Source organism: Drosophila simulans, chromosome 2R (genome assembly GCF_016746395.2).
Source record: "Drosophila simulans strain w501 chromosome 2R, Prin_Dsim_3.1, whole genome shotgun sequence".
Lineage (NCBI taxonomy): Eukaryota > Metazoa > Arthropoda > Insecta > Diptera > Drosophilidae > Drosophila > Drosophila simulans.
The window spans coordinates 287,224-308,884 of NC_052521.2; the positions used below are offsets into that span (position 1 = coordinate 287,224).

General features: G+C 37.2%; 1 protein-coding gene and 1 long non-coding RNA gene across 9 annotated transcripts in view; one reads left to right on the top strand and one right to left on the bottom strand.

Annotated features, from left to right (window-relative positions):
* Positions 1 to 21,661, bottom strand: part of LOC27207654 (dipeptidyl peptidase 4) — a 125,920-nt gene that overhangs the window by 56,710 nt on the left and 47,549 nt on the right. For 6 of the 7 annotated variants that reach the window (XM_039292701.2, XM_039292702.2, XM_039292703.2 and 3 more), the window contains exons 3-7: positions 15,001 to 15,274; positions 14,680 to 14,947; positions 3,854 to 4,148; positions 3,661 to 3,793; positions 3,415 to 3,603 (exon numbers count right to left, since the gene is read on the bottom strand). In XM_039292701.2, the coding sequence (XP_039148635.1) occupies positions 3,415 to 3,603; positions 3,661 to 3,793; positions 3,854 to 4,148; positions 14,680 to 14,947; positions 15,001 to 15,274 (1,159 nt within the window). Of the gene's footprint in view, positions 1 to 3,414; positions 3,604 to 3,660; positions 3,794 to 3,853; positions 4,149 to 14,679; positions 14,948 to 15,000; positions 15,275 to 21,661 lie in introns of those variants that run through there. The other variant, XM_039292704.1, reaches the window with a different exon arrangement.
* The window catches only part of LOC120284464, a 59,270-nt gene that overhangs the window by 1,026 nt on the left and 36,583 nt on the right, over positions 1 to 21,661 (top strand). The gene's annotated exons all lie outside the window — the stretch shown is intronic.

Below are 21,661 nucleotides of genomic sequence, written 5' to 3' on the forward strand. Positions count from 1 at the left end.
GCGTATATAAAGGACGGTCGAAATTAAGAAGTGTAACAGGCAAGAAAAGTGGGAATTTTTTTTGTTGTTGATACTTCGAACAATCTGTGCATTTACTTGCGTGCAAATAATGAATTGTGGAAGTGGCATTATCGTTATGGTCATTTGAACATGGCGAGCCTAAAAAAGATGGCAAGTGACAATTTGGTCAATGGCTTAAAGTCAATCAAAAATGTTGTGGACATAGACCGAATTGCATGTGAAACCTGTGCTAAAGGTAAAATCTGTGTGAAACCATTCCCAAAAATGGCAGAAAATCGTGCGGACAAAGTGCTAGGGCTAGTGCATTCGGACATTTGCGGGCCAATGAACAAAGTATCTGCCAGTGGAGCAAGATATTTCGTAACATTTACTGATGACTATTCGCGTTATATGTTCGTATATTTTTTGAAGACCCGTGATGAATTGCTTCCCACGTTTAAAAACCTTGTCGCGTTTGCAGAAAAACAGACCGGTGAAAAACTTAAAGCAATTCGCAGCGATATCGGTCGCGAATATATAAGCCACGAGTTTCAGAAGTTCCTATCTGAAAACGGTATCAAGCGGCAATTGACAGTACCGTATACTCCGCAGCAAAACGGGGTTGCTGAGCGCGCTAACCGGACGCTTGTGGAAATGGCAAGGAGCATGATTATACATTGAGGAGTGAATGAGTCCTTGTGGGGAGAGGCAGTTAGGACTGCAGCATATCTACGCAACAGATCGGAGACAAGGTCGTTGAAGAGTCAAACACCATTCGAACTGTGGACAATGCAAGGCGATTGCCTTGAATAAGAAACATGCAGGAAAGTTCAAGCCAAAAGGCATCGAATGCATAATGATAGGGTATTCAACAACAGCGAAGGCCTACAGATTAATGCGCATTGGATCGAACCAGGTAATCAACAGTAGAGACGTCGTTTTTCTAGAGGAAACTATAGGGTATCCAAAGAATGGAAACAGCGAGAACGAGACGGCACTTATTGACGAAATTGGAGTTGATTGTTCGCAGATTTTGGCAGTGGACAACAACAAAGAAGATGCTGAGGTGCTCGAGAAAGAGAAAATTGACAGCGAGATTAATGAAGCCGATAGTTCTGATGTTTACGAGAGTGCGAAGAGCGATGATACCGAAGAACGGGAAATTCATGGTCCTGGTCGTCCTAAGAAGATAAAAACTGGAATCCCGGGCGTCCACGAAAACAATACAACTTGTTGAACATGATGAAGGTTCAAGATTTCAAGGTACCTGTTACGTTTGCTGAAGCGACGCAGTCTGAAATGAGTCAAGAGTGGATAGCATCAATTCAGAAGGAGATTGACGCCCTCGAAGCTAATCAGACATGGGAGCTACAGGACTTACCAGAAGGTAAGAAGGTAAGGTAAGAAAGCCATCGGTAGTAAGTGGGTTTTTGGCATCAAAGGAGATAAGGATGGCAATGTGATGCGATTTAAATCGAGGTTGGTGGCTAAAGGATGTGCACAACAATATGGTATCGACTTTTTTGAAACGTTTTCACCAGATATTCGTCGGTGAGACTTATTATATCTCTGGCTGTTGAGCATAACTTATTTCTACATCAGATGGATGTATCGACAGCTTAATTAAATAGCGAATTAAGCGAAGAAGTCTATATGAAGCAACCCGATGGATTTGATAATAAACATTATGGAAAAGTTTTGAGACTAAAGAAGCCACTTTACGGACTTAAACAGAGCGGTAGAGAGTGGAACGCCAAGCTCAACGAAGTCTTGCAAAAACTGCATTTTGTTCCCTGTGCCAGCGAGCCGTGTGTGTACACACGCAATGAGAAGGACAATATTAATATAATTGCAGTATATGACACATCGGATCGTAAATCCTACAGTGGATATGTCTTCATAAACGCAGCTGGTCCACTATCCTAGGAGTCCAAGAAGCAAAGTCTGGTGGCATTATCCAGCACGGAGGCCGAAAATGTTGCATTGTCCATTGCAGCAAGAGAAGCAGTATTTATAAAAAAGTTTCTGAAGGAAATGGATTTTTTGATAGATCACTCAATTTTAATTTTTTGCGATAATCAGAGTGCTTTATGTTTAGCTAAGAATCCAGTATTACATAATAGAAGTAAGCATATCGACATAAAGTACCACTATGTTAGGAAACTTTGTTCCAAAAAGGAAATTGATGTGAAATATATATGTACAAACATGTTAGCAGATATTTTAATGTCAAATAAAACAGACAACATTAAACTTTAACTAAATCGCCTCGCATTTTACTCCACCATTTGAAATAGTTGTCCTACCTTTCAAATTATGGAAGATATTCAAAGCTTCATTGGGAGGCGCAAATCTGATGATGCAAAATACGTGTTCAATTTTTCGCCGAAAATAAAACAAAGCAGAATTAAAAAGATAACGGTTCTTCTGAGGACCTCTTTTTTATCCTCAAAGAGAGAGGGGATATCAGTGAACCAAAAACAATAAAATGCATAGATTTTCGCGCAATGGCAAAATACAAAACATAAGAAGAAACGGAGCGATGCAGGGGGCACTAATTTGATAACGCGCAGTGTACATAAGCACATAATCAACGACGAAAGGAGGCCAAACTGTCTTCACTGCGGGGACGAACTATCACCCAAACATATATTAGATAGAGACCGACACCATCATAACCCTAGAACAAATATAAAAGTTTTAAGTTTAGTTAACCTAACATCAAATTCAAACCTACAATTATTTTTCTTAAACAAATTTAAATTTATAATTGGTCGAGTTGATGGCCACAGTAGCTAGTTACTCTTTTATTTTAGTTAGTTATTATATTTTAAACTTGTTTATATATAGTTAGTAACGGGTCTCACAGCCGCCAGTGATATTTTTGTTATTTGTAAATATGCCAACTTTGGGGACACAGTTCAACTTTACTGCACATCACCTGTGCAGCAATATCATCGTTATCTATGCAGATCAGCTGCGTGAGCATCTCTTCCCTTTTGCGCTCTCTCTCTTGTACTCTCGCACCTACACCTTTGGCTTAGGTTAGCGTAATTAAGACGCTCTTTATTCATTCGTTTGTACATATCGCATCGATGCAGGATCTCGTTCGCTGAAATCACTAAATCATATTCGTGCGAAATCGCTTAATAAAACTCGTATTTTCATTGCGCAAAAAAAACTTATAAATAAGCTTATTAGCTCAACAGTAATTAATAATAAATAAAAAGTAATAAATATGTGGATCACAGACTTATTTAAATAAGAAAATAGATTTTTATTGATTTTAAAATAGTTTTATAGACTTTTTGTAATTGTTCAATGTTTTTGAAAACGTAAGCTGTCTAGAAGACAAACAGTATTGGTCCACGTACCGTACAACTATTATATTCAAACATTTCAAGAGTTACTTACTTCATATCGCCCATGAGAAATAACAGAAATTCTTCGCTGTGATATCATTACATGTTTAATATGTGTAAATTGGTAGTTTTCTGACTCCTGAATATTCGCCAAAAATAAGAAACTGCTACCGTCTGAAGAAAATACTGGGTGGGGAAAGATATCCAACCATTCATCTTCTGGTGCACGTTCAGAGTGAACCTTAATATAATTTAAACTTTAATTTGTTAATTTTTTTTTTAAGATAACAGAACTTACTTCCAAGCATTTCCAGTCTTCTACTTTAGAACACAATGAAATAACACTGTAATTTTGAGATCTTCCCATATACACTACCGATACTTGACAATTGCTATCAGATATCCAACCTGCTGATGTGAGGTAATAGTCTCTAGTATATAAATCAAGAAATATGAAATGCATATTAACTCTTAGATATTGGATGTCTTACTGTCCATAAATAGTGGCAGGAGGTTTAATATTAAATTTTTGAATGTCGCTCAGATTAGTTATGTCAACAGCCCACAACTCCACTTCGGGATTAGTGGTTCCTGGAGTTGGAAATCTAACCATTTTTGTTTCGGGAAAAATACTTCCAGAAAACATCCCACTTCCAGAGAATAAAGCTCCAGACGATAACCACGGGTATGTCATCATTCCAACATTGGTGTCATTAAATAGTGCGTACATAAAATGTGTTCCATCAGACGAAGTCCAAATCGCCTCTGGAGCTTCAAAAATTTCTTCTAAAACGAAAAACAAAGTGTTTTTTAAGTGTTAGTTATCGTTAAAAATCGTAAATTTGGTATAAATTAGATATTAATATTGAAAAAATTGCGTAGCTTATTTTTTATTTATTAGATGTTTGATGTTTATTATACCATAACAGATAATTTAAACATTCTATCGTTTAATGGCCTATGTGAAAGAAGCTGATACAAAGACCGGCTTATGTTTTCCATTTGGAGATTGATGTCACTCCAACACCGCTAGTCCTGAAGCGTTTATTTCTGGATATAATTATTTTACTAGATTTTGAATGTCCAATATTTCAGTATTTTATTCATTAACTGTCTGAATATTTTGGTTACCTTTTTTACATATTGTAGGTTTTAGAAAGGTTATTATAACATTATTATAAGGTGTTTTTTTACATTTCCTATAAAGGAAAAATATTGAAAATATCAATATGGGATATCAATATATCAATATATGTTGAAGAATAATGAAAGAATGAAAAAACATTTAAAAATTGTTCCAAAGTGTGGGCGTTTTTTTGGCAAATTGATAGAAATTTACAGAACTATTAAAAATTTAAAAATTTATCGAAAAATAGTTTTAGACGGTTTTAGGGAAAGTAATTTTTAAGGCTAATATAAATGTGAAAAAATGTCAACCCACAACGTTTTTTTTTTTTTTTTAATAAATTATTTATTATGGCATACGGGGAAATCTTGGAGCCCCCTTTTGTCCTTCTTTTCTATTAATTCAGCCCATTTGGGCGCGCCGGCTAACTATAGCTAGCTTTTTCAAGTTTACAGTAATTTTACTACAATTACATAACAATCACACATAACAAGTAGGATTTAAGATAAGCATCAGCTTCTGTTGACCCTTGTCAAAGGAGATCGGGAAATGAGATCCCTCGGTTGCCTTCTGTTGAGCCTCCTTGAGGGGCGAGGTCTGTTAAGAGCGCAAGCCAGCCGATTTCTGTGGCGCTCCAACCTGTCATGGTATCTACTCAATTGCTGGTTTATCTCGTCAGATACCGTTGAGTTTCACGTCTCTGTGCAGGGTGGTGTTTCGCACAAACCATTCGCAGCCGGGGATGAGTCTTGCGACCGTATTTTGGATAGCCTGGATCCTTTTGATTTGGCTGTCGCATGCCAAGCCCCAGATTTGGCACCCATACTTCCAGTTTGGTGCTAAGATCTGTTTGTAAATTGTCAGCTTGATGGATAGCGACAATTTACTGCGCGAACAAAGTAGCCAGTGGTGCTTCGCCACCTTAGCACGTAGGCGCGTTCTGATGTCGGTCACATGCTTGGAAAATGTGAGTCTGCGATACAGAAGCACTCCAAGGTACTTTGCTGCGTTCGGCTGTGGTACGGGGGCTTCCTCGATGTAGACGGGCGGTGGCGTTCTCCGCTTTAAAGTAAAGCAGACGTTGTTGGATTTACTGCTATTGATGCCAATGTTCCAACGTCTTGCCTATTCCGAGAACCGGTATGCAAAGTCGTGGATACCATCGGCTGCGTCGTTCTCGCATCGCGACCTGTAGGTGACGCACACGTCATCGGCAAATGTGCCCAACATTGATTTCCCGTAAAGGCTTACATCCGGCTGCGGCATGGCTATACAGGCAGTAGAGCAGGGGGCCGAGGACGCTACCTTGTGGAACACCAGCTGCCACGTTGTGCTCGGTGGAAATTGCTGAATGAAAGCGCACAGCGAACCTCCTTCCTTCCAGGTACGATTTTAGCAAGGATAACAGCGTTCTTCTTTCCTTTTTTTGTAAAATTAAAGCAAACTTTTCAATTTAACAGCATAAAAAATGTTGTTGTCCTACCTCTCAAATTATGGAAGATATTCAAAACTGCATTGGGCGGCGCTATCCTGGTGACCAAATTTTGACTTACCCATTTATGGACTGTTCTTCTTTTTTATTAAAATAAAAATCTATAAACAACATGCTGAATCTCATATTAACTTTTCATTTATAGAATTAAATCGCTTAAACAGTTTTCTAAATATCGCACATCAAAATTTTTGCTCAAGGGGCGCTATCCTGGTGACGCGCAGTGTATGGTCGGAATCCCTTCCTTCCGCTTTTTACATACTATTCACCGAATCTAGCTTAACCTTTTACTCCACGAGTAACTGGTGTAATGACCGGTAAATATTATGTTTGAATATTATTTAATATTGAAAGGTCTCTTAACTTTCATAACTATGTTATTTTTAATAAAAATTTCTTCATTGTTACAATTTTGATTTTTGATTAAGTTTATCTCGAGTCATATTCCAAGTTATAAGTACAAGTTGGTGTTTTGTGTTGGATTATACTAATACTTTATAATATTTTTTGATTCTGTATTTAAAATATAATAATTTGCCTTTTATATTTTCATTAATATTTGTCCATTGTATTCGTGGTAAGGAGTGATAAGCAAAGTAGTACGACTACTACAGTCGAAAATCCTGCGCAAAATCACCGGTGCTCAATTTTTGACGAATGCTGGAATCACGTGACATTTTCACTGATGAAGATGATGTTGTCAGAGTTTGTAAATTCATTGGAATTACCATAACGGCATAATTTACGTTTAAAAGTCGGTTCGGTGATTATTTTGTTGAGAAACATTAATCTGCCGCATCTTTGCACCGGTTCGCGACTAGCGGTTAAGAGATAACAATCGATTTTTATTGAAACAACCATCTTGAAAGGCAAATATCTAGGCGAGAATGTATACATTCCAAGAATTCATATGATTCCCAAATGTATGCCATTTGCTCTAAAACGACTTCAGTTTCCGGTACGCCTTGCGTTCGCTTTTTCAATAAAGAGGTAGCAAGTTAATTTGGAACTTCAATTTTTCACACGTCTAACTTTACGTCTCATGTTCCCGTGTCAGAAACCCTCTTCATTATTTGTATTCGGGCCAAATGGACATACGAAAAATGTTGGATATCATTCTGTTTTGCATTAAAATACACTAAAATTACTTTTTCCATTTCCGCTTATTTAAAAAAAATCTAGAGAGACATCTGTGTAAAGACGAATTTTTTTTAGGGACACCGTCCGCCGAGTCAGCTAGTTAGGAATATTTCGTTAGTAGCGGTGATATACCAGACAGAAGTTTTTATGTCCATTAATTTTTTGTAGTTTACGTTACCATGGTTTTGATGCTTTAGAAGTTTGGAATTAAATTATTAGGCTTATGATCACTTAATATTTCAAAGGGGAGTCCATATAAATATGGACTGAAGTATTTGGTTGCCCAACGAATTGCTTATAATTCTTTTTCTATTTTACTGTAATTTTGTTCGTGATCTTTTAAAGTTCTGCGTGTAAAACTAATTGGTTTATAATATGGTGATAGCACGGCCCCCTGGCAAATCAGTAGTAACTTGAAATGTTTTTGTAAAGCCAAAGAAAATGAAAATGGGGTCACTGATGACAGGGGTTTTAGTTTTGAAAAAGATTTATTGCGTTTATTGCGAATGAACTTGTGGTAATATCCGCAAAATTTCATTTCTTAAGGTGTTTTTGAAATGGGAAATATTTCGATAGCTTTTAATTTCTCTTTACTGGGTCGAATACCATCTGGAATTGTGTGATTTTTTAAAAAATCGCACTTGTTAATTGGAACTTGGAATTTGCCTTTTTAAGTTTTTGAAAAACTTGCTTTAGTGAGTCTTTGTGTTCAGTGAGAGATTTTGAATAGATATTAAAATCATCTAAATATACCAGACAGTTTTTGTAGTAAGGTCCTTTAGGACGAAGTTTCATGCAACGTTGCAAACCGTGTTTATTCGAAAATGCAGTTTTTTGTATGGACATGTTGGCTTGGTGAAAGCCTTTTGCTTAATTAATTGTTGTAAAGTATTGGAATTTCCCTAACTTGCTTAAAATTTCATATAGGTTCGGGATTGAGAATTTATCGTTTATAGTTATTTTATTTAAGTTTCGATAGTCTAGGACCGACCTGAATTTTAGTTTACCAGAAGAGTCAATTTTTTTGGGAACAATCCATAGTTGACTGCACTAGAGGAGTCCCTTTTCTTTTACTTATAATGCCTTGTTGTAGCATTTCCTCAATTTGTTTTACTACTGCTTTATAAGCGTCTTTTGTATACTGGGTTTTCATGGCCTGTTTTTCTTTCGTGACGTATGAGCTTGTAAAAGTTAGGTTTTCTTTATCAGAATACTGGATATCTTTAAATTCTTTTAATAATTGTGTCAGTCCAGTCGGTATATTTGGTCTGAGTTAATGTCATAGTAGAATGCGTAGTCTTTTTCAGCAGTTAATTGGTTTTGCTGTATAATTTCTTCCAAATTTTCTGATGAACTTACATCAAATGTCTCAAAACCTTTGTGAAGGAATATTCTTTCACTGATAAATGTTGCTTTTCTAATATAATCAATACAACCGATATTTTCCATTATACTTTTCTTTCTAATAGAATATCATAAAATGGTGAAATAGCCCTTTGGCTGTAAAATTTCCAAATTTATTTAACTTTTAATAGCCTGTCATACTTCGGACAATTATTTGTTTATCGAGACTTGAAGATTGAAATAGTTTAAATTTATCATGTTTATTGATGACCCAATGTCGAGTATTCATAGGTATTTGTGATTGTTAAGCATGCTCTCAATGTACTGGAGGGTTCCCAGGCTGGTGGCTGAAATTGGAAAATTTTCGGCTTGGTGAACTTGCTGATTTGTATACATCTCGTGTTTGTTTCCACTGTAACGAAGAGCGGCGCTTGCCTCTTGCAAACTTAGTATCCAGTATGTTAGAGCTGGAATTTATGTTGAGAGAAACTTTCCTCTTTTAAACACTAGCCTGCTGCCGTAGCAAAGAAATAATAAGATTCGGCCCAAAGCTGTTCTAGTACGTTGGCTCGTGCTAACTACTGCCTTCAAGATTGAGGCCGCCCTCGGCCGATCCCAATTCAGCGAGCAATCCATTGACTTGGATCGCGGATATCCTTACTCCGATGTAACGTAGACAGACAACACCGGTACAAATAATTACGCACTGTGATTCGCAATGCGCCAACGCGCCTGCGTGCAATTCTCTAGGGCATAAGCTTTCTGTTGAAAGTTGACAGAAGGTTGCTCCTGGCGTCGGGGTGCAGTTCCTAATTGTACGCACCCCTCCGCCGCATTTTGCTACTTTATTGTCGCTTATTCTTAGCATGACTCCTTTGCGGGAAACCGGGAAAATTGTTACCTTCTTACAGGCAAATTTAATTCTAGGAAGTTTAATGATAATATGTATCATGTTAGCGGACTATAATACTTTCACGGACATAAGATCCCCTATAGGCGTATCTGTGGGCTCTTTCTGCCAAACCGAATTTAAGTCTGCATGATCTAGTATGTTCGGACTAACAATATTGTTTTTTGCCTGTGTTACAACCAGCATTAAATTTTGTAATTCGATAATCAACATCCTATTCCTAGCCCGCAGAGCCTCATACAAATGGCCTGTGCCAATTTGCGTATTTCTTTGTGTTTGTAAAATTTGATTAACTGGTTAATTGGTTGATTCGACTCTGAATTTTCGTATTAATTTTTATCTGTCTATTGTTTGCCTGAGTGAACTGTCATTCCGTGAACCTGGTTTGTTCCATATTGCCGGCATCCGGCGTTCCCGCTACTACCTTTAGCATTGAGCGCAGATAATCTAGGCTCCTTGCAATCCTCTGGTGGACACTTATCGAATCCAACGTGTCACCATCTACAGAGGTGACTACTCTTAGAATCGACTTGATTGGTTCTCGAATTAAGGAGCTTTTACGGACTGTTGACTGCACAGACTGCAATGGGGAAGTCAGAAAAGAAGCGCGATATTTGGTTTTGGGTGCAGGTAAATAGCCGCTTGACTTTCTCGATAATATGTTCTTAGAGCAATAAATATTTGATTTTATGGGCGTAAAATGAAAATTGAGACAGATCACAGAAAATATGAAATACATTTCTCTGTAGGGTATTATTACGGAAGGACGCAGTCAGGGCTCAGGAAATTATTGATGACTACTAGTCATTGTAACTTTATAAGTAAGATTTTGTAAGGCACAAATTCAAAACGTGGGTATGTCTTTCTTCTCGACGGTTCCATAGCTTCTCTAGCTACGCTAAGCTGTTGATCAGTTCTTTTAGACCCTTAGACAGCGCACTAAGTGTGCATCATTTTATTACATAGCCAACAAGTCATTTTAGGGTGCTCACGTTTTATAAAATGGTGAAAACGAATTTATGTAGACTTATTGGCTGTAAGATTTGCAAAATGATTTAACTTTTAATAGCGTGTCATACTTCGGACAATTATTTGTTAGTCGTGAACTTGAAGATTGATTTGTTCGGACCGGACCGAATGGTTTTTGTCCAGACGGAATAGATTGTTTATGAAGAGTCTGATTGTTCACTTTTTCTATTGCTGATGGAGGAGTTTTTATTTAATTTATATAACTATTTGTTAAGTGAGTTTCTATTTAATTATCTGATTTATTAAAAATTGGGATAAAGATCTTCTTGTATGGAAATTTGTCGTAATTTTGAGAGGCTGAAATTTCATACCCTGCTTTGGTCATAAACAACATATCAGAGAGTGAGCGTTGAACAGTATTGAGGGTTTACATTGCTTGTTAATTATTTTTGTTGTTTTCTAAGCCTATCTTTTTAATAATAATAGTTGACTAATCTTTTAATTTTTCACAAAATTGGCCAAAATTTAATATAACAAGGAGACAAAGGCTCTTGAGTGGATACCGGTTGAACTACTTAAATTTTTAAAACTAAAGTTAATCGGTAACCTAAGCTTCTTATCGTTTGTTGGAGTCTTGGGAGAATTTTTATTGTAAGATCGGCTTAAGTTTTTCATATGGAGAATGAATATTTCACTGCATATTCTAATTTAGGATCAATAGCAGTGTCGATCTGGCTATGTAAGTCTTTTCATCCGTCCGTAAGTACGTCCAGATCTCGGAAACTATGAGCTAGAAAGTTGAGATTAGACATGCAGACTCTTGTGCCGTCTAGCTGCGGGAGTTGGTATCAGAACACGCCCACCGACAATCTACCGCCTTTAAACCGCTAAAAACGGCCACGCCTACATTTTTTAAAATGCTTTGAATTTTTTTCGTTTTAGTTATGGTCTTGCCAGTTACTAATTAAAATTAAAAAATTGATGATTTAATAAAATGTAGGACACACTATCACGAAACCATCAAAACTGTTAACTCCACGCGTTTTTGGGATTGTTTTTTGTTATATAAAATTTAAAATTTCTTTGTACTAGACAAACTAATTTTGAAATTTCAATACTTGAAAAGTAGACTCTAGATCTAGAAACAAAGACGCAGCGCAGGTTGCCACGCCCATTTGATTTGCAAAAAAAAATATACCATGCCCACTCGAACGCCTTAAAACTGTCAAGCCCACATTTTTGAACCATTTTTCGAAATTTTTTCATATTTTTATTAGTCTTGTTAATATCTATCGATTTTCAAAAAAACTTTTTGCTACTCCCACTCCACGCTAACGCCTACACTTTGTATACATTTTTTCCCCAATATCTATCGATATCCCCGAAAAATAAGGAAACTTTGAGTTCAAATTCACACTAGCTGAGTCACGGGTATCTGATAGTCGGGGAACTCGACTACAGCATTCTCTCTTGTTGGTTCTGGGATCCCTTTTTGTCGTGCAAGGAGTAGAGTAATGAAGCTCTCCACATTCGACACAAACTAAACGCAATGTTCAACCATATTATTATTAAATAATTGTAGGCTATCGTTATCTTGATTTTTGTGTTTAACTTATTTCCTTAATTGAATTGCGTTACCGGAATAGGCTATTATAGTCACTAAACATTTCAATGCGATCTTGAAAAACTAGCTACTCGACCGACTTCACTGCAGTTAATGCCGGTAATATTATTGAAAGTCTACCCTGCTTAGAAATTGACATTTGCATCTGGAACATACCCAAAAATCTTCAGCTCGCGGACCCAGATAGACCTACTGATTGGCGCTAGTATATTCTACGAACTGCTGTGCATCGGTCAAGAAAAGCTTTTGTCGCGGACTACATTGCGCTTCCTTCTGCCGTTACATACTTTTCAACGAATCTACTAAACCCTTTTAACGGGTTTAACGAGTCAGTTATTTGGGCGGAGCACAGCGAAAGGAGTTTTCCCGAGTTTCGAGATTTAAACGATTTACGGAGCACTTCTCATAGTTAATAAAATTGATTTTGAAAATAACTGAGAATGGTTCCCAGTCGACATTTTTATGGTTTTCTTAATATAGCGAACTATGTATTAACGTGTTAGTTAGATACCGCTTCAGCAGTTACCCTCTACAGTGCTACGCCGAAGCCCCCTCGACAAATACTGAGTTACCACCTCGGCATTCACCCTTGGCGGCATTCGCCAAAAACCACTCTACACCTATACAACCGCATCCGTTCCAATTTCACGCCCGGCTAAGTCAATATATAATCGTAAGCAAAACTGTAGCAAATAGATGTTACAAAAGAACCAAGAAACAATTAAGCTGTCACTGATAATTTGACCTGATTTTTTCAGAAAATGTGCTTTTAAAAAATTGTTTTAATGACGTTTTCGGTGCCATTAGTGCCATTAGTAACCTCGTGCAACTTTCAAAATAAAATTTAAACTTTGAATAGTTTCAAAAAATTATTGAAATTTGTTGGGTGTGTTGTATAGTCTTTACCTGCGACTTTTCGCAGAAATTAAATTTTTAGGTAGCAACCACTCAATAAGCAATGCGACCCTTCTAGATGTGTGTCGCACACAATGTCTAGGTCTTGAAAAACTGAATGCAATATTCAAATTTAATTGTGGGCATTCACGAAATTAATGAAAGTTACTTATGGGAGAAAGAGCGCATGTTTCGTGTGAACTTATTGCAGAAATGGAAAATCTGCAAAAGGAAGCTGGATAAGTTTGCAGCAAAATACCCGGCATGGACAAAGGGCAATCTTACCTTGAATTTACTTAGAATTTCAAGCAAATTTGAACTAATTACTGACAAGCTTCCCTGTAGAATACAGAATATAAACTTACAAATGCGATAGACTTCACCACGCCAGAAAGCACAGTCGAATTTCCAATTTTACAGAGGTCCGAAAGGGACCAATTTGTAGTTATAGGTGATTTTAATATACCTGGCTACCTCCGTGGACCACAAAAGAAAACTCAAATATTATTTCCACTATAGCACTGACTTTATAGACGGCTTGCTCTCATTCCAAACAGACATACTCTTACGCAGTAGCAAAGTCGAATTTAACATTTTGTCGCACTTCAAACGAAAGCTTACTGCCTTACGATCTTCAGCGTGTTAAGCCTGTCTATTTGTCGAAGGAATCCCTGGATGTGTGCTCAGATTCTGTGCGGAAGCCTTGTACAAGCCCCCACTGAAACTGTTTACCTTATCTCTGGAATGTTCAGAGTTCCCTCATATATGGAAGGAGTTCTTTGTGATTCCTCTCAATAAAAAGGTAGCAAATTGAATGCAAAGAATTACAGAAGAATCTCTAAATTTCCGGCTTTCCCTAAGCCTTTTGAAAATGTTATCACTCTTCATTTGCAGCAACTTTTTAGGTCAATTATATCACCATGTCAGCACGGTCATATTCACTAACCTTAGTCATATTCGGTGTCCCACAAGGCTAGCTTTGTTCGCTACTTTTTTGTTGTTTTTCTCACTTAGCAATTTTGTATTATTTATATGGGATACGTGGAATTCCAGCAACACCTTTATGACCTTGGCAGCTATTAAATCAGCCTACTTGGCGCTCCGGGTAACTACAGTCAAGGGAATTTGATGTTCCTTATACAACTAAAACCTTATTTTGCTATTCCGCCTGATTCTGCAGTATGGATCACAGCTTGAAGTCCGAAATTCGGAGTTTCTTAGAAACGGATTGAATCCAGAAATCCGTATTGAAATCCGTATTGAATACCAAAAATAGTACCGACTTGGGTATTCCATTTAGCTTTTCTTTTCAAAGTAGTTCAAATTGAAGTTACGTTCTCCTAACTTAAAATCACTGTAGTCCGAGCTATAAGAGTAATATTATACACATTATATCCATTCTGACACTCTGCTGATCTTAAAGTTATATATATATAAATCTTTTTAGAACGAAATTAGATCTTAATATTATTTATATACATAAGGGTGTTTCGTAAATATTTAACTAAGCAAAATCAATTCATCTACAAGTCGAATAATATTTAAACAATTTCACAAATTCTTTCATATTGGCTGAGTGGTTATTCGCAAAACTCACAGAAGTATTTATTGGCACATACATTATTATGGTTTTATAAATATCAAAGTTTTTGAGCTATCGTAATTTATGAACTTGTAAATTATAATCAACATCGAAACAGCCTGAAACAAATAAAATATTAGTCGAGAGCACCGCAAGGGGGTTTTTAGGGCTGACGCTATTTACGAATCACCCCTGTATAATATGATTTCGAGATATCGTTGAATAATATAATATACCTTGGTAAAGCCAATCAGGAACACCATTATATATATGGTTTTCATGTCCAGAAGAGGTTATTCTTATATCTTCCTCCACTAATGGCGATTGTCGAATAAAAATATCATTTTTCACTACAAATATTATTGCAGTCGTATTGCCAAGCCAAGATGCATACTGAAGACGAGTTCTTTGTACCTTCAATGTGTCTTTTAATTTTACTGGCGTGTGATGATCATTGTTTACATCATAAATTGTATAAAATGCCGTAAATGACTTCTGAAAATTCTGCAAAAAGAGTTTGTTTATTATTAAAGAGTACTGTTTAGAAGAACACTTACTTTTTTTACATTATGCGTGAATAAAACATATTTTAGATCGTTGGAGCATAAATATCTTCGAACATTTAGTTGACGAAGAGTGTGATTAGTTACCAATACTTTTACTAAGTTTGTGGTTGTATCCAAGACTGCTAGACTTCCATCATCTGATTGAAAAACATACTTCTGAGTTGTTACCCAAGAAGAAGGTAACCTTCTAGGTGTTAAATCTCCTTGCAAGTATTCGTCTAATATCATTCTGCGACCCGACCAATAGAGAAGTTCGTCAACATATCTATGAAAGTAATGACAGAGTACATAATTTGTTATATAATTTCACAATTCAAAAATGTTTAAGTTTAAAAAATTTCTAAGTGTGTTTTGTGGAAAAGTGTGTGTTTATAAAAACGTAAGGGAGGTAGAAATGCTCACATAGAGTGGTTGGACTCGCTCGTTAAGTCAGACAAATTGCTACAAAGAAAATACAATTCGATTATAACTGAGTGTCAAATTGCCAGTTCAAATGTCTAGTCCTAGGTGGGAACATTAAGCCTATCCAGTGAATCGCCGGATTAGACCAGAAGCTCTAGTCCAGCATAAAAGATCTCAGTTCGCTAGGAACAAGGAGACTAATCTGGATCATCGCAGAGCATAAGCTAAATCACTAGAGACCAGAGTCATCAGTACAGTTCTATTGTATCTCTGACCCTATTGATGCTCTCTTTTTAAATGAAAGGACATGCTGGAAAGACCGAATCCTAGGCGGAGACACCTATCAACATTTCTTGTTATACCACGAATTCCTGTAATAAATTATGTTTAAGCCTATTATCCGCAGCGTCGGGATCACCTATTATATTTTGAAAATTTCACGTGCAATTTGACGTACGAACAGTGAATCGAACTGGAAAAATTACCCAAATATCAGTGTTTTAAAATTCAGATAATTGCAATCTTATTGTATTTATTCGCTCAACAATACAAAAGAACAAGAATGAAGCAATGCATTTTTAGATGCATGTCAAAAAAAAAAAAAAATGAAAGCACCACGTATACGAGTATATATAAACACTTTTTGATATATCTTCAAACAGATGTCATATACACTGACTTTAATAAAGCATTTGACTCCGTTTAATCATTCTCTAATAGTAAGGAAACTTATCAGGTTTTCCTGTTGATTTTCAAAATTTGATTTTATGGTATCTGGATGGCAGGACCCAACGGTCCTCTTTAAAAGTTCTCTTTCTTGTACTCTCCTAGGCACATCCGGTGTCCCACAAGGGAGCTACCTTGGTCCGCTCCTTTTTAGCTTTTTTATTCACGACATCCCCTTAGTAATAAAACATTGGACCCTACTTATGTACGCAGACGATGTTAAATTATGCATCATTTTGTCGTGTCGACCAAATGCACACGACTTGCACTCTAATGTGGTGCTCTTTGAATCATATTGCCATATGAAAAACTTAAAGCGATCTTTCAAAAAGATCCACTCTTTAAGATACTCATAGTAAAGATACAAAAAATCTTGAGATATTGATAAGCAAACATATAAAGCTTTGTAGATCTTTGAGGTTTGCTAGGATATAAGAACAATTTTTATAGTCAGTTCTTGAATAGCTCTGGTATAATCAACATCAAAAAGCTAATAAAAAAATATGATTAATTATATTTTTTTTTTTTATAAAATGAACTACCTAAATATTTCATTGGAACAGTCGGTAGGATACCGAAAAGACAGTCCTAGTAAATCCGTAGTCCTTTAACAACGAAATCAAAATTTAACCTGCACGATCCAGTTATACCTTAATTTTTTGAGCCATCGGATTACAATAGGATTTCACAAGGAGTGGTTAACTTTGTGAGAAGCTCTCATCATCGAATTAAAAACACAACCTCAGGGGAAACGCCCTACAACCACTTGCAAATAATCAACAGGAATCCACAGCTGATCAGCTGTCAATCGCAGCAAATCCCCAAATGTTGCTAGGATCGGCAGCTAAAAAAGATTCGGACCAATCCGATCAATCCGTTGTGGAGGGATTCCAGATAGGAATGTATGAATGTATGGATATGGCCTTTTTTCGGCTTTCGGAGTAGTCTGACAACGGGAGTGTTGCTACGGAGGCAGCGGTGTAAACACCTATCTTTGCTTAGCCGAGACGCGACCCTATAATTAGCCAATACAGAATTAATTGGATAAATACAATTCTTATTAGAACATATATTAAGTTTCAGTAAAATCCAGTTAAAAGCTTTGTGATTAAACGGGGCATACGAAAAATTAGCTAAGTATAATAATACTTTTTGAGTTGAATTCATGGGGAAGCTATTTATGTCTCGAGTACTTGCTTATAATTTAAAATACGATTGAGAGATTACTTAAAGGATTATGACCTTGCTTAATTATAATAATTGTAAACTAAAGATCATGATTGGTGTATAGGATAGGATGAATAGGATGTTGATGATGGAATTACAAAATTTAATGCTTGTTGTAACACAGGCAAACAACAATATTGTTAGTCCGAACATACTAGATCATGCAGACTTAAATTCGGTTTGGCAGATAGAGCCCACAGTTACCCCTGTAGGGGATCTTATGTCCGTGAAAGTATTATATTATGTATTTATACATGATACATATTATCATTAAATTTCCTCGAATTAAATTTGCCTGTAAGAAGGTAACAATTTTCCCGGTTTCCCCCAAAGGAGTCATGCTAAGAATAAGCGACAATAAAGCAGAGGGGTACGTACAATTAGGAACTGCACCCCGACGCTAGGAGCAACCTTCTGTCAACTTTCAACAGAAAGCTTATGCCCTAGAGAATTGCACGCAGGCGCGTTGGCGCATTGCGAATCACAGCCGAGTGACCTAGACCCGCTTAACCATGTGGATGAGGGAATTATCATTGTCAATGACCGGCCAGCCACAGTCACGGTTATTAACCACGACGTGGCCCAGATTAGAGCTCCAGGGGTCGCAAGCTTACCATCTCTAAATATCTCCGCCACCAGAGAGATTATGAGCCTGCCCTATCTTCACCGGGCTAATTGAACGCAACCTAGAGATTATTAAGGAGTTCGGGGAGGAAATGAATATGGACAAATCGCGTCGGATAATTTTAATCGCAGAAGCGGCTTGCTGTGTAATGATTTGTATCGGCATTGTCTGTCTACGTTACATCGGAGCAAGGATATCCGCGATCCAAGTCAATCGAATGCTCGCAGAATTGGGATCGGCCGAGGGCGGCCTCAATCTTGAAGGGAGTAGTTAGAACGAGCCAACGTACTAGAACAGTTGGGTCAGTGTATGACACTTAATACTGACATGCTGACTCAGCTTATGTATTTAATTATATTTCAAAAGGTTGCTGACAGATGGGTTCCCGATGCATTCCCTCACTCCGTATTTAAAGCCGTCGGTAACAAACGAGATAAAAATTCCAAGTTCTACATTAATCCATTGAAAGCATCCACTATTTTCTTGTATTAAAAAAAAAAAAACATTCATAAAATAATAACCAAAGGAGTGTAAGGTATATAAAGCACTCTACCACAGTTGATAAACAAATTTCAAAATCCAAACTCAGCAGCATTTCCTTTATCATTGTTTTTATCGCCAGCACTTAGCTACCCAATAAATAACCAAACTTAAAGTAAACACCAGTCAGCAAATTTCAATTTCACAATTCACTTTTAGCCTAAACATATTTGAGAGTTCAAGAAAATAATAATGAACAGCGTCTGGCCGAGGTTGAGTGGATTAGGATTAAGAATTAGAAGATCAGTCTGAATCGGGACGAGATAGTGAAAAGTTTCAAATTAAATATATGCAATAAAAAGAGTGTCATGTAATATAAGTGAAAATGTCTATCACTAATAAAATATTAAATTATAATAAAATAAAAATAAATTTGTATAGTAATTAAACAGTGACCATATTAGTTGGCGCCGAACGTGGGGCGGTGTACTTCAAAAGTTCTAAAAAAATATTAATGATAATAAGTTAAATATAAAACGGAACTCGCACCGCCAACAACTCATATTTTTAGGGGAAAAATCAAAACATCCACATTAATCCAATGAAATCTAACTACTGTGACAGGGATCGTGGAAAAACTTAATTGTAAATTAAGTAATGCAATAATCCAATTAAGAATTTAATATCAAAAAGTTGGACTGAATACTTAATACAAATTTCAAGAACACTAGAATAATAAAAATCAGACTTAACAGGAAACGCAATTAAAACCAAACCAAAATCTATAACCAAAAATATTCAAAAAATAAAAAAATCAACACCAAGAAGGAAGGAAGAGCTGAGGGCAATCCCTCGATACAACTAAATACAGAAAAGGAAGGCCCAAACAGATAATAATCAGGACAATTGAACTGAAGGAAGACCGCAACAGAAAGTAATCAGGACAACTAAACGGAAGGAAGATTCCAACGGAAAGTATCGTGAGCAGAAAATAATATTAAATCTTTAAAAGAAATTATTAAAATAAAAACAAGGTATAGTTTTTTTTCAGGGGTGGTGATATTTTATTGAATCTTCTCTGGGTATATAGAGACTAACAATATGTTTACAAATCTTAATCTACTCACTTAATTATAAATATATACTAAATGGCCCTAGGTCTTGACACCTGGGAAGGTGAATCGTTACGTTGTAGGCGCGTGTGATTATTCATTTCTATGAGTGATTTGGCCAATTGATTAGGATGCGTTGCAAGTCGCTTTACTTATTTAGTCTTCTGCTGGACAATTTCAGTTTTTACAACTGGAAACCGTAGGTCCTGGGGGATGTTCGCGTTCCGGATATACCAAGTCGCACCAGTTATTGCTTGCAGGATTTTTGATTATGCTTGTTGTATTATTTCAATTTTGCTGTTGCATGCATGGCCCCATAGTTGACATCCATATGTCCAAATTGGTTTTAGAACTTTGTTGTATACCAGAACCTTGTGGTCCAAACTTAGTGGAGAGCGTGAGTTGATAAGCCAGTGAAACCTACTGGCTTTCAGCTTCAAATGCGTTTTCTTGGCTTCAATGTGCTTACGCCAAGTTTATCTTCTGTCTAGATGAACTCCGAGGTAAATAATTGAATCACTTCGTGGAATTCGGACGGTTTTTAGGGTTAATAGGGGACAGCTACGCCCATTAAGCGTAAATGTGACATGTTTGCATTTCTGCTAGTTGATTGCAATACGCCAGGTAGCCAGCCAATTCTCCACAACAGTTAGGTGACCAGCCAGGTGCGCTGCAGCAAAAGTTGATAGTGTTGTTCGATCACTTGTAGGGATGTCAGCTGTGTTTAGAAGATACAGTGTCGGACCCGAATAGGCATCTCTGCTTCCATAGGCATACCTAGGCAAAGATTTGCCTTCCACAATGACTGCCGTGTGTAAGTTAACTAAGTTAACCGGACCGATCGTCCGTATTTCAGCACCGGCCAAATTGCTGACCAAGCGTTTGACCGGAAGCTTTCACATAGCCGGCAAAAGCTCTGCACATTTGCAGAGGCCGCTATGAAGTTCTCATTCTGTTAGCTTTTAAGCAGTTCGTTTTGGGCATTGACATAATAAAGAGCCATCGCTCATAAGCAAACAACTCCGACACTCTGTCGTTAATCTTTTATATTGATTATAGCATTCTGAGTCTCTAGGCCAGATGCTCCAAGGAAGACAGTCATCTTCCCAACATAATCGTCATAACTCTTCAAGTGAGTTTACTACCCTTGTCCCCCGTGCGAGGGGCATCATCGGTCAACCGGCTTAATATCGGAGACTGCAGCGAGGGAACCTCCAGTGGACACCCGAATTTATATTACTGGCGCCCAACTAACTTGGAAACCCACAACAAAACACACACAAGACACACAGATTATGTAAGTGAGCGCCTATCTCCAAACCCCAGCTGCATTTAAATAAAGTTCTAAAACATTTGTGCGAGCTACACTAAATACTAATCTGTATTTCCATGACAATCCTAACCCTTGTATGTGTTGTGAATTTAAGTTATATTAATGAAATTAAAGTTGAACACGGAATTTTAAATTTTTATTAACTGTGCGGATTAAATTATTCTTTGACACTGTCACAGAGATTTATTTACCTACAATTTACATTGTGTGCATTATTTCGTTCCACTTCTGCATATGTCTGGACACTGTCGTTCCACTCGAACTTGAATTCTCTCCCCGCAGCCGTCTCGGGCCCTCCTATCGTTGCCCCGACACCCGATACAGCAGCGCATGCATTGCTGTGGCAATTTTTTGCCTTTTATATATCTCTTTGTCTTTGCTGTTACGATTTGTTTGTCATTTATATATTTGTTTGGCTTAGCGGATGCAGACTCCCCGCAAGCCCCTCACCGTATCGTTGCTGAACGAACCTACGGCTCCGCTCAACGAGCCCTCGGCCAATGTTATTAAACGCCGACTCAGCCCCCGCGTCCCCTCGCCATGCTAGTGCCTCCTATGGGCAAGACGATTTGAATGTTTATATACTCAGCTCCTCATGAGCAATTCATTTCTACAGTATAGGAATTCTAAACCGCTCGCCAGCGACTCAGAGTCAGAAGGTGACGATTCCACAGAAAACTCTGTGCATAAAAACACCCCGGTTAACGCATTTATTGCATATAAAATGTCGCTCGAAACGGAGCAAAT